Genomic DNA, 14,225 nt, shown 5'->3' with positions numbered 1-14,225 from the left:
TTGTAACAGAACAATAAAATCAAGTAGCTCTACACATCTGGCATGTAAGATGAAACCAGATGTCACAGGGATAATGGCAATTAATGGGAAACAGAATAATATTCATAGCTAGAATGTGTGCACAAATTGTTCAGGAGAGCTAGAAATGAAAGTACAGGTGGTGTGTGTTAATGATACTGGAGCTTCTGAGAAAATAACAAAGTGATAGCATGAATGAAACAGCATTACTTTGAGTCGAAGTAACGTAAGGACCATAAAAGGACTTATACAAAGAGAGTGGATGGTAGCCTGCTATGGACTTTAGGTGTAGAGCTGTGGTAGATGTAAATAACAATGGAGAAATGTGTTTTTATGGGAGACATCTATTTATTTGGTACAAATTGGAGAAACTGATGGACTTCTTAACTCAGTATTTACTAGATCACCAAGAAGTAATGTTGGTTTAAGACTTCAGGACTGTAGTAAGTGTTGCTGATACTGGAGAAGAAATCATCACCAAAACATTCAGCTGTAGTGACCACAAATTGAGTACACTTGTATTTAAATAAAGAAAAAACTATGCTAAACAAGTAAAGTTTTCAATTTTAAAGTAGTAAACTGAAAAATTAAGAATATTAGGTAACAAGTACATTGGACAGAAGGACTCTGAGATTTGAGGGTAGAGGAAGCAAGGAAATTATTTAAATCAAAAGTCCAAAACTATGAGGTCTTTTGCACCCCAAACAAAGGGGGGAAGGTGTAAGGAAGAGTTACAAACCTAACTGGCTGAGTATCTGCATCCAAAAGGAAATTAGCAGCAGCCTTAAAAATTGGTTGAGAGAGAGATGTTTCTGGGAAGCAGAAATTACAGGAATAAAGTGAGAATTGTGAAAACTCATGCTGAATTAGACCTTCCAAAGGAAATCAAAACAAGCAAGACAGTAGCAACTGATGTAAAAAGATCAGGAAAAGAAGTGGAACCATAATGCACTGAGGACAGGGCCAGGATTAGTGATAGTATGCATATGGTCCCAAAATTAAATTAATGCCTTTGCCTTGGTTTCCAATGAGCAGACAGATAAAATATAAAGAAAGGAAGGTATGGTGACCTATCAGAATGAGTATGTCAAGCATGGAAACAAGACAAATACAGAAAGAAGTGAGATGAATTATTCTAGTCAGAAATAACAGTCATGATAGTCATTTAGCGAGGAGGTGGATTCTCTATCAGTTTGTATCTTTGATTCGAGTCTAAAGGTTGGATAGTTTTTTAAAAACAACTAGGTTATAAATCATGACTCTCACGTGATGAGAAACCACACTAAGACTGCAGTATTGCTGTCATCGTTTGACTGATAGAGCTGAATGTCGTGGTTTAACCCCAGCCAGCAACTGGGCACCACACAGCCACTCACCCGCTCATCCCCCCACCCCTAGTGGGATGGGGAGGAGAATCGAAAAAAAAAAGGTAAATCTTGTGTGTCAAGGTAAGAACAGTTTAATAAATGAAATAAGATATCGTAATAGTAATAACTGCAGTGGAAAGGAAGATAATAAAAAGAGAGAGAAATAAAACCCAAGACAGACAAGTGATGCACAGTACAGTTGCTCACCACCTGCTGATTGATGCCTGAGCAGCAATCTACTCCCCCCTCCAGCTCATAGCATGATGTCCTATGGTGTGGAATATCCCTTTGGCCAGTTTGGGTCAGCCACCCTGGCCATGCCCCCTCCCAGCTTCTTGTGCACCTGCTTGCTGGCAGAGCATGGGAAACTGAAAAAATCCTTAAACTTAGGATAAACACTGCTTAGCAACAACTAAAACATCAGTGTGTTATCAACAGTAATCTCATACTAAATCCAAAACACAGCTCTGCACCAGCTACTAGGAAGGAAATTACCCCTCTCCCAGCTGAAACCAGGACACTGAAACCTCTTCCTACCATCTTTCACCTGAGGTCTGATTCATGAAGACATAATTTAAGAATAGTTGTTTTCGCTCTAGTAATTGTGGTTGTTTGCTATGTTACAGTCAATGTGAATTCCATGATTCACTTTCCATTCTTACGTTTTGGCAGCGCTGGCTTTGGCAACTGAGTGTTTGATACTGTCACAGCATCTTGAAGAACTGCAGTTCTTCTAGGGATAAGGAACCTGTGGTCAGATTTGGGTTACTCATGTTTATTCAGCACAAGGTTTTAACTGGATCGCTAGGCTGCAGGGATGCACACTCAGTGATGCTGACACCATGGAGGGGGCAGGAACCTGAAAATGGGAGGGAAGAACCATCTCTTTCAGCGAGAGTCCTGTCTTGTGTCAACTTAAGCCGATTGTGAAACCACATGTTAAGCTAAAGCACAACCTGTACTTGACCGTGTCACAGGAAAAGAAACTAGAGCTGCTTTTCTTATAAGGTCATTTTTCAAAATCTGCTGGATGTATTCTGGTGGCCTGTATTGCCTGAATAAAAATTGTATGTTAAGTTTGTGCTGTATTTGCACTGCTGTTAAACTGCAGATGAAGAAAGGCAGTGCAAGTCTCAGGGCTTCCTTCTCAGAAAAGCCAGCTCTGTGGAACTCCAGAGCCTTGTGAGTACTTCTGTCTCTTATCTAGCTTCTGCACTGAAGGCTGGTAAAACAAGGAAAGTTGTCTTAAAAAAAATGCTACCCTTTATAGGGACCAATCTCCCATAACATCAGGTGCCAGGATTGAAGGCTCGTTCTAAAATGTACCATCTTCAAGAGCTCCCACTCTTCACAGGCAAGTAGGTAAGGCTCATGTACTATCAGTTTTGCAGCTGTGATATGCAGCAGCTGCTTTTTCACTGGAGGAATTAATCAATAAAAATAGTTCAGGAAATTAGCAGTGGGTTGGAAAGTCCCTCTGCGAAAACTTTGGATTTTTTTCTGGACGTGCTGGCAGACAGAGTCTGTAGCTGCACTGCAATTGTGAGTGCTCAGAGCTCAGACACGAGCAGGACTAGGAACTGCAAATCTTTGCCTTAGGTGCCAAAGTCATAAAATTAAGATGGAAAGCTTAAATAAAAGAATAAAATATTGATGGGAAAGGTAATATAAAATATTTATAAGAATACTTGTGGCTATATCAGATACGTTGAAAGAACTTTGAACAGTATTGCTTATCAATCCTAGTAAGGAATGATGCTTCTATGGTTCTAGATATTTAGGATATTAGAGACAGTGTGTATAGGAAAGTAAATATGTTAGCAGTATCTTTTTTTTTCTTTTTTTGTAAACAAGGGCACCACAAGTGGTAATGCTTCCTGTGTCTAAAATTAACATGGATTATTACCACACCAGTCATACAATGGAAAATTAAAGGGGCACCTCTTTCGTGACCACACAACTCTATTCACAAAGGATTTATATTTTTATCTCTTGTTTTCCAGCTGTGGTCACTTGTATGTAATGACATTGAGAAGAACAGTAAAAAGGCACAAGTTCAAGAGGTTTCAATTTGCTGATGACAAACAACTTTTTATTTTCTTCTCACTTGGTTTGCTTAAATTTGCAATTCTTTTTTTGGTAGCTGTGAGAGTGTAGATTGGGGTGAGAAAGACTGCTGACATGCCATCCAGACAAGGCAAAGGTAACTTGCTGATTCAGGCAACAAGTACAGGAGTGGAAGGAGTGGTATTATCCCCTTTGACTGAGGCTGTGTTTGGGAAATTAATTTGCAGCCTGAGGGTTGCTTATTCCCAGCTGTAATTAAAAGAGCAGATAGTACATATTGCCAAGTTACATTTTTTTCCCCACCTTTTTGCAGCAAGGGGTTGCTACTGTTTCTTTTGGATAAATGTTCTGCTCACTTTGGGATACTTTGTGCTTTTCATACAGCTGCATCTTAAATACTGCAGAAATTGTAGCTGGTGCAGAATTTGGCAACTTGTGTATTCAGTAGGGTACTGGTCAATTAGCATCTTGAACTTATGTTCTCTGGTCTGACCCTCAGTATTTTTCAAAGTTACCTTTAAGAACCAAATTCTGATACCCAAAGCTCTGCAAGGACTGCCTCCTCCCTGCGGGGTGCTGCAGGTTCAGTAACCACACTGACAGGATGGTGGCTGTTAATTGCCAGCGTCTCAGGATGTTAGAAACTGGAATTTACTCTCCATGTGGTTCGGAGCAGTTGGAGTTTCTTAATTTTCTGATGATGTTCTAGAACGAGCAAAAAAAGTAGAAAAAAAATGTTGTATTTGGAACTACCACTGCAGATGTGTTGCCGCAGTTTATGATGAAAGGATGATGTTAGCAGCAGGGGAACTGTCCCGTTGGATCAGCTGTTCGTGTGTTGTATTACTCATTATGTTTTAAGAGTTTATCAAGTGTGACCCACCAAAACAGTGTCATTCTACCAAATTCATGAAATTACTAAATGCCATGTTCTAACACTTCTGTGTTCTAAGCTGTTGCCTAAATGTCTGTCTAGCTGTCATAATACTGCAGCGTTTTATCTGAATCTCTTTGCCTGATACTTCGTCATGTTGTTGTCACTTCATGGGAGTTTTTTTTTAATTCATATGCAAATAATACAGTTCTTATTGTGATGGTGATTTGCCTTGTTAAGTCTTACAAATACCTGTGATAGAAAAGCATTAAAAGCTTATTCAGCATTTTCTGTAGGCTTCGAGTAAATGAAGTGAACAAAAGTCAGACAACTGAAGCAAGTACTATGCAAGTAGCAGCTCTTTCTTTCTGTGGTTACTGATACCCTTACCACTGGAGTGATAAGAAACAGCAGAACTTTTCCAGTTTGAAGCCTTGTGTATTAAAGGCATAACAGTCATAATTACAGTTTATCTTCATATGCCAAGTTGAAAACTCTTGGCAGGTCAGTGATCCCTCACGGAAGAGCAACAGTCTCTGTTGAAGGAACTGACTGGATTGCTATAAGCTTGTAGCTACCTGAGCTCTCCAAATTTGTGTCAGACCCTTAAATGTTGTAGTTTAATGGCAGTCGTAAGGAAAACAGATTAGATCCCTATAATGAAACCAGGCCTGATGGAATTATCCCAGTTTCTCGGTGACATCAAAAGTCAAAACTGCTGCTGATCTCAATATTGCTTTTATATTATCTCATCCACACTTTCAGAAATACTTCACATAGGAATAAATCTCATAACTTGAAACAAAATTATATAGAACAATTATTTATAACATTTCTGTATGGAATTTGTGTTCTCTCTGACATGTGTAAACATTTAATGAATATGTATAGTTTTTATGTTTTGAAGCATCATTAATTCAGCACTCTTCGCAGCCTGTTATTCTTTCTAATTATACAGCTGATAAATATTCCAGCATTGTGACCCTGAGAACTGTTCTGCAAAGTACAAAACTGCTTTTTAAAATTCGGTTTCTGTTATGTTTAACCAAAAGGATTTCTCTACCTTTACTGGGAAGGAGCTGTGAAGGAATTACACAGTCTCCTGAAACCAAGTGCTGTAGAGAACCATTCAAACACATCTTGATTATATTAGTATTCATAATCCAGAGGACAAACTTGGCTACCCTGGTAGTTAAAACACTTTTAGTGTTGTGGATGAACCTTTTTTGTTGCTACTTATTGGACTTACCCTGCTACAGCTTATTATCTAGAAATACAGTATATTAGTCCTGCAGTGCTGAGGGTTGCTGAGTAGTTAGAAAGTCTCATGTCCCCATTTGCAAAAATATGCTGTGGTTCACCAAAGAGGAAAAAGAGGAATGAAACAAGGCTGGTGGCTGCAGTACTCTAGGGAGATGTGTTACAGTTTTCACTACATTGCACACTGGGTGTTTTGGTGCTAATGGGACTTGGTAAACTATATGAACTGTAGTTCCTTATTTTCTAGGTTCATTCAAATACTTGGTCACTCAGACTACCAAATCACTTATTTATCCTCATCCAAGCTCATAAGTGACGTCTCCTCTGTGCCATGTATGTCTTTTCCTAGGGCCTCTGTAAGCATGTGCATGAGATGCTAGTACCTGCTGTTTCTACTAAAGTCACTGCAGCTGAAGTATTCTCTAAGAAAAATATTGTTCAGCGCCTGAAGTTAAATGCTGTACAATTCTTTAAGCCCTATCTTCTCTACTACAGAAAGATTTAGAAAATACTTCTTTGCTGCATGCCTTCTATTTTTACAGTTTGTAGTATTAGTAATATATAGTACTATGATAGTACATTTTTCTGATTTTTAAGCTTTCATTCAAAAAAAAAAAAAAAGACTTTCTGTGGTTGAGGGACATTCTTAAAGCTCTGCCTTGATTCAAGGCCTGTACTGAAAACCAAGCTGCAATTTAAACTGTTGCAGTCTTGCCAATTATCTTCCCAAAATCAGACATTTCCACTCAAGGTCTGAAGGAGATGTGCCTTTGCACACTGTTGTTTGTTGTGTGTTGAGAAAAGTATTAGAATGGCCAGTAAAAGCAACAGGATAACCTCATCAGGAACATTGCAAAGGCTCACAATATTTGGCATAAAAAGAATTCATTCGTGGCAATTTTCAGTGACTTCTCAGCTCTGCAGTCATCACTGCCTTCCGTAAGACATTTCAGCCCTCTGGATCCATCAGTTTCTCAGAGCTAGAGTCATTCATTATCACTATGTCCTTGGCATTAGCTATAAGAACTCTCAGTCCCAGCTGAACTGCAGAGTGGAGACCATGGATGAATCAGAAGTACTCCAAAGGCAGCTCTACTGCTATGCAACTATACTGTAGCCATCTATTTAAACAAAGGCAAACCCATCTTTCTTTGCATTATTTTTTTTAAGACTTCAAACAGAGCAAATAACGTTGATATTGATCTTTAGGTTATGCCCACCATTATCTCTTAAGAATTGAACCTACTGGTCTTTGTACCACTCCATTCTGTGGTGATCATGATCCACATTAAGTAAAAGGCTTCAGCATGTACAGGAGAAAAAAAAAATCCCTCTTTTAGTCCAATTCAGAGTTAATCCTGAAACCTCTTTTCTCTAGATTTTCTACACTTGTACCATTTTAGGTTTCCCTTGGTAATACTCAGTCTGTTTTAAGTCTTCCTACCTCTGATGAGCTGCTATACAGCTCCGTTCAGGCTACAGAACCTGCCCAAATGGAGAGATAAACACGCAGTTTCCTCCCTACCGAGTTGCTGTTGCCACAGCTACACTACTACCACTACCTGAAGTGCCTGAACTAACTTAAGTGAGCTGTGTTTATGTAGTGACTCTGGTGTTGGCTAGCATTGTAAAAGATCAGCATCTTGGGTTGTGCAGCAAGTACCTGCTTTGCTTGCCTATTAGAACATTTCAGGACCTCCAGTGGTGAACTGAAGACACGCAGTTTGCTGAAGAATCACAGAATGTCAGGGATTGGAAGGGACCTCGAAAGACCATCTAGTCCAACCCCCCTGCCAAAGCAGGACCACCTAGAGTAGATCACACAGGAACGTGTCCAGGCGGGTTTTGAATGTCTCCAGAGAAGGAGACTCCACAGCCTCTCTGGGCAGCCTGTTCCAGTGCTCTGTCACCCTCAGTGAAAAAGTTTTTCCTTATGTTAATGTGGAACCTCCTGTGCTCCAGAAGAAGCTAAGCCTGTACCACTGACTGTTGCCTAAACTGAAGCTGAGCCTCCACAACTGACTGCAGCATTCCTAACAGATAGGTTTGTTCATGTGCTACTAGCGCCATTCACACAGCAGCCCATTTTCTCCTTGCTTCATGTTCTTCTGGTCTCCTTGGGGATGACAGCTCTCAAGAAGGGGAACACGTCAGTTCTGTAGTGCTCTTCAATCACAAACCTTGTCTTTTGCTTGCTGATATTTGGTTTTCATGTTTTTTTACAATCATTTTAGCAATTCCAAGCTCTGTTGAGAACAGCAGCGTGCCATTACAGACATACTTGCTTTCAGCAGAGCTGACCGTGACACCTGCATTTCTCCCATATGAAACAGTATACATGCAGCTACAATGCACATGTAACATCACAGGATATTTATCTTACTTTGGTTCAAACTTCATCTTGTTTCAGTTCCAGAAAACACTCAGAAAGCCACAATGCCCTTGTCTCACACATTGTATAGCACTGAAGTTTTGGGCAGTAGGATGTTTTTTTGAAGGCATGCTGGTGAAGGTTATTCAGCAAAAAATAAGTAACAGGCTGCTATCCATATCTCGTTGTCCTGGTCCTGGAGTTTTCACTGAAGTAGAGATGAGCAACAAAGGATTTGATTGCAGAAGGTATGCTTTACGTGCTATTTGAGGCACCTCCAATTTCCATACCAGAGTAATGGCTATATACATACTGTTACAGAGATATTCTTGGCTCTGGTCCTGAATTATCAGCAAGGATTGTGGGTTTACTATTAAAAGAATAAGTGTTTCTTCAGAATCAAAACAGATTACTCTGAAGAAAGTGAAAATGACCAGAGCTCCAAGCCAGCCTGTCTTTCCCAGGATACCAATAGCTAGAAAAAAACCAGAAGTCATGGATCATGTTCTGTCACTTCACTCTGTCGAAATTTTTCATGTTTCAGGCAAACCTCCAAAATCGGATACTTTTTCATAAAGCAAAAGCAACAGAAACAAAGTGGCAATAATAATGTGCCCATTATTGGTTGTTCCCACACCTACAGTCTTGACACTACAACTGGGAATCTGATGTGCACCTTTTCCTTTCTTCTACTCTTTGTCTTCATTAAGGCATCAGAATATCTGTATTTCTTCATAGCATAAATGCATTTAGAGTATCTTTCAATTATCCCAAAGTGTCTAAAAAAAATTGCCCAACTTTGTGATATCATGTCTTGAAAGACAAGGAATAATTTAAGGTCGTAGTTTTTCTAGGCAGGATGCAAGTACTCTCTGAACTGGATCTGTCAGTTTTTTGATATGCTGGTAGTCCACTTAAAGCAAGCTTAGTCTCTTAGTGTGTACAAGAAACACCTGTGTAAATCCAGGGATAAATTCCACCCGCAGAAAATCCGTTGTGTAAGTCCATTCTGCTGTCAGATGGTGAACAACTTTGTCTGTTGAAACACAGATTTTCCTCTTGAAATACAAGATTCTTTCACATTTTTTGATACAGAATAAATGGCTTCAGTTGAGATCCTGGTAACAGCAAGTTTCTGTGTATGGGTAGCTTCAGCAAACCTCTAGCAATCATTCAAGTGACTGAGGGGATGAACAGAGAGCACATCTTAGCGGGTTTTTTATGCTCTAGTTTATTCTGCTGTGCAGTGATAGAGGTCTTAAGCTTTCACTCACATAAATATTTCTAAGAGCTCCGTCCCTGGCTGGGATCAGAAGGAAGCCAGGTCATACATCGCTCACCCTCTTCTCACCAAAACCCGTAATGTGTAAGAAAAAGTTGCTCTTCCATCCCAGCTGATCACTCATCTAAAAGCAGTCGTGGACTTTCTCATCACTGAGTCAATTTTCACCCATTGTCTTAGCAAAACTTCACACCTTTCAAGTGAAAGCAGTATATTTTTTTCCACCTGTAAAAAATAACAAAAGCTTTTTAAATGTGGTATCTCACCCATACAACTCTCAAAGAAAAACAACCTCAGAACCTGGCGATTTCTGCTCCGGGGCCATGGAGATGGCGTGATTTTCACATAACTCCGTGGGCAAAAGTGCTGCGCTGGGTACTGCTGAGCCGGGTTGAAAGGTTGTAGCTCTGAGCTGCTTCTCAGAGGCTACTGTCTTCTCAGATCTGTCAGCAGGGCTGCACATGTAGTCGCTGCCTGGTCCTAATCTATTAAAATAATGTGTTGAGGGTTTTTTTGAAGAGGCAAACCAGTATTGTTCAGACTTTTTAGAACAAGGTCAAGAAGCAAATGTATTTGCAGTTATTCTTACAGATTGGAGAAGGGATTACTAAGTAAACTAAGTAAGTATCCAGGACAGCAAATTCTTTGTCCAGCTGAGCTGCAGCGAGTGTAAGCTATCTGACTACATCCTACATATTTAGGTATGCATCTCCTTGCACCCTTGATCTAAACACTGAAGTACCTCGTGAGGCTATTTCACTCTCCGTCCTCAGAAACATTTCAATATTAAGTACATCTTCATGCTCACCAAGGTCATAAAATTTTTAGTTTTCAGCATTTTAGCAGGTAAACATTTCTGTACTCCAGTAGTACCAGTCCTTCTCCTTTTCAAGTGTTCAGTTTAAAAGTCCAGTATGTTAGATGCATATGTTTGAAACATCAATATGCAATAAAAGCATTGTCCATCTATCCTGTTCTTCTCGAATTTTCTTGGTCGTGTATTCTTTCACATGGAGCTCAATGAGTACTTTTTGGAGCAAGTGTTTTTGTTTTAGCCACAATTACAAATTCCTAACTAAGGTTAAGTTAAGCTTTTCAGGAAGAAGATACAGGAAGAAAAAGAGAAAGCTATTGTACTACAAATAAAATCTGCTGAAGTAGTGCTAACAGGTGAATTAGAAAAAGCAGATTTAGTGTCACTGCGACCCTCAACAGTTTGCCAGTGTGATCCTAAGTCACCAGATTGTAAAGGGTCTGTATTAAAAAAGATCTTTACAAGAAACAGAAAGATATATTGGTATAATGAAAAGCAATCTTAATAGTTTACATTAAGCTTCTATAACTTTTCTTACATCTTTAATAAAAGACTAACCATTATGTCAATGTTATTGGCATAATACTTGCTACTGACATGATAGCAGAGTAGTTTTAACACATTTCATTATTTTTAAAAAATCATTCTCTGAAATTAACACTATTAATATGCTTTTGTTTATAAACTAGAGCAGGTAAAAGTTTGGATTATTTCTGAATTTGGAATTTTTACTACCTTAACTGCATCTGCAACTGAATTTTTATATGAAAGGTAGATAGGAAATCTGTAGTGTCTAGACTTTGTTTTTCATCATCATTCCTACATGATGCCATCTTTCGCACTGTCACAAATGATTAGGACTTCATTTTATTCCTTCTTTGTACAGTGATGAGAGCTGGCACAAGCCACCCCTATTGGGTAATAAGGCCAAAGTTTTCTTTTATGTCCTGTTGCATATCCTAATTTGGCCGCACCAGCTAAAGGTGAGAATTAAAGTCAAGACAGAAATAGTTGTTTTCCCTAACATGGTACATTCCTTTGAGTTCATTTGAGAACTGCTGTTTTATGACCAGGGATATTTGTCTCCTCTCTTCCCATTATCTATAAAATATTTCTGAACTCTTTGTAAGAGTTTTTTGCTATTGGGAAAGAGTTATGGCAAGGTTGTGTTTCTGTATCTAGTTATTATAGTGCTTGAGCTTCAAGATCTTTCTACACAGTGTTCTTGCTTACCCAATTTCTGCAAGGCTACAAAAGGTTTGTGATGAGGGCAGGCCTACCTTTGTCCTGGTTACTCAGGACATGCATCCAACAAGCTCATTATATTGGTTACTCACAAGAAAAGCCAAAGAATAGCTCAAGCAACATTGAAGGCATCTGTTTCAACTTCTGTCATGCAGCACAAAAGTGTCTATGTCATCATTTCCTTCTGGGAATACACTGTATTGTTCAAGTGATTTCAATAAACTTGACACATGCCGCCTTCTTTCTGAAATAGCTGCAGGAATAGGCAGTATAACTTAATATAATTTAACACAGAAGTCTTACAATTAGTCCAGTATTTGTGCCCATATTCTCAAAATCTGTTCTGGAAATGTTTCTAACATTATAAAGAATGAAAATGTTCAGCCAAAGTAATAATAAATGGTAGTTATTAAAAACTGAGAAGCTGAGTGCAGAATAATAACATATTACATATTATTATATGTTTTTCTTATCCTATAAGCAATAATTCGATATCAGCACAGTTGTTTAGGGGAAGGCAGGTGCGTCTTGACTTCCTGCCCTACCAACAGATGTATGACCATGACAAACGTATTTATCACTGCTCTTCGGAGTTGCATGCCGCTACAGCATTTATGGTATGTTCAACTCTTTGTAGAGGCTTCCTCTAAGTTTTGCAGGATAATAATGTATTTGTATGTTTTTTCAGACAAGAAGCCCTTCTTGCTGCCATTAGTGAAAAAGATGCCAATATTGCTCTGCTAGAACTTTCATCCTCTAAGAAGAAGACCCAAGATGAAGTGGCTGCACTGAAACGAGAGAAGGACCGTCTTGTGCAACAGCTCAAGCAGCAGGTGGGTAGAGGAGGGCTAGGAAAGAAAATGGTTGTTAATCTGGTGAGATTATTCTCTTGATTTATGGAACTAATAATGTATAATCCTGTTTTATGTTGGGATAGAAAGTGCATAAATAATGATTTTAAACTAGCTACCAGTCACGAAGCTTGTAAAACATGGTGAGTTTTTTGTTGAGGGAAGTTTCTTTGTCTCCCTGCGTGAGTAGTAAATGTGTCCTATACAATGTACAGGGAACTGTGAATGAAAAGGACATTGGTTATTATCTTCTATGGGCACAGATAACCACAGATTCAGGGAAGTGTAGTGATACCTCTCTTGGTGGTTTTTATGTGCCTTGTTGGGGAAGAAGCATACATTGAAGAAAATTCTTCTCCCTGTAAAGCTCAAACATGAATGTGTTACACCACACAGTCTCTACTGTGATTTCTAATCTGTGACAGGAATGGGAATGCCAGCTACTAGAGTAGGATTTGGGAGGTCTTGTGCTGGTGAGGAAGTTGGTCCTTTCCTATTTCTGGCCTCTCCCATTTCTAAGATATTTTTGTGTCAGCAAAGCAGTCAGAAAAGAGTGTGTTTCTATTCAAGCATTTAATATTGCTTTTTAGTATTGAATGCAATGTGAAAAATACATTGCCGGTAAAATGCAGAGGAAGCAAAAGGCATCCCTGGCAATAGGAGATTTAGAATCTGAAAAATCTGTGTAGATTTTTCACTTCAGCACTTCTGGTGGGTTTTTCTGAGTTATTCCCTTAATACATTCTCTGTAATAGCACATGTGATGCTGCCAATCCAGTATCAACTTCTTCAGTGCCACCGTTTCCATCTTGATAAAGTTTTATGTGCAACATTTCATCTGTCAACCAGATGATTTCTGTTGCTGTCAAAGACAGCAAGAAAAAAGCAGGTCTGCTTTCTGATAAGTGGTTTCTCTGCTTCTTCCTTAGGAAACACAAGTAGTTTATTGGCCATGTATTTTTAAGATAACAATTATTTTAGGTTTAATTTAAGAACAGTAATTTAGATTGTTATACCAGCTTCAAAACAAGCAAGAAGTATAGTTTACAGTCTTGTATTATTTGCTTTTGAGCAACAGTTGTAATTCCTTTCACTTGTCAGCCAGATGACCTCCTGCTAGACCAGGACTCAGAAGGCGTCACAGCAGCATAAAGTACTTATTTTCTTCATTTAATTGTCTGTAGATGTAGCAGCCTTAATATACGTTACCACTCATTCCAAGATAAATTGGAACTTTATTATCAGTTCTTATTGTCCCAAGTTTAAATTCTAGTACTTTCATGCCCCTTACCCTTCCCAGTTTCCTTCTGATTAGCCTTTGTGGGTAGATGGAACAATCTTTAGTGTTTTGTGATGGGTTTTCTTCTGCTGAAAATTTGTGTGTATTACTTTATGTATTAAGGTTGTGATTATCTGTAATGACCTAGGTTTCAGTTAGGTGAGTTTTTTAACATTATTATAGTTCATATTGTTATTTATCAGTGCTAATAAGTCTTACAATGTCATACGCTGTTCCTAAAAAGACATGTCCATCCCTTAAGGATGCCCATGCTAAGTGCTATAGGTGTGGGATACTTAATTGCCCAAATAAACTAAAATTGCAAAGGAGATTAATTTTAAATTGTTCTTGCTGTGAAGTGAGATCAGTTCTGGGCTGACGTTGGAGCAATCGTCCTTTTTCAAAATTCGTTAGCATGTCCAAATGCCTTTGAAGTTTCTGGTTCCAAAACTGCCATCAGCTATAAAGACTCGCCATTGTTTAAGATTGTTTAAGACTGTCATGTTAAAAAAAAGTGAAGAAAGCAGAAAGTAATCTCAACACATCTGTGCTGTGAGTAGTATAAATATAAGCTATGTGTAAGTAGTATAAGAACAGTTAAATACATAATCACAGATAATGGGGCTGCAAGGTATTCTCCAGTGCATCCCCAATCTCAGAGGCAGAATATATGTTTGTATATAAACAATCTAAACTATATTTAAGCCATACCTGAGAAATATTTATTTGACCTAATAGACATTTGACACATCCTCCCTAATATCTATCCTACGTCTTAAGGATGCATCATCTTTTAT

At 38.7% G+C, this 14,225-nt stretch overlaps 1 protein-coding gene across 6 annotated transcripts in view; it reads left to right on the top strand.

Annotated features, from left to right (window-relative positions):
* ERC1 (ELKS/RAB6-interacting/CAST family member 1) overlaps positions 1 to 14,225 on the top strand; it is a 284,902-nt gene that overhangs the window by 220,805 nt on the left and 49,872 nt on the right. For all 6 annotated transcript variants that reach the window (XM_086467310.1, XM_086467304.1, XM_086467291.1 and 3 more), the window contains one exon: positions 11,987 to 12,131. In XM_086467310.1, coding sequence (XP_086323436.1) covers positions 11,987 to 12,131 — 145 coding nt within the window. The remainder of the gene's footprint in view (positions 1 to 11,986; positions 12,132 to 14,225) is intronic.

Source organism: Leptosomus discolor, chromosome 1 (assembly GCF_034619465.1).
Source record: "Leptosomus discolor isolate bLepDis1 chromosome 1, bLepDis1.hap2, whole genome shotgun sequence".
Classification (NCBI taxonomy): Eukaryota; Metazoa; Chordata; class Aves; order Leptosomiformes; family Leptosomidae; genus Leptosomus; species Leptosomus discolor.
Note: the sequence above shows the minus strand (reverse complement) of the source record. Positions and strands in the feature narration are given on the sequence as shown.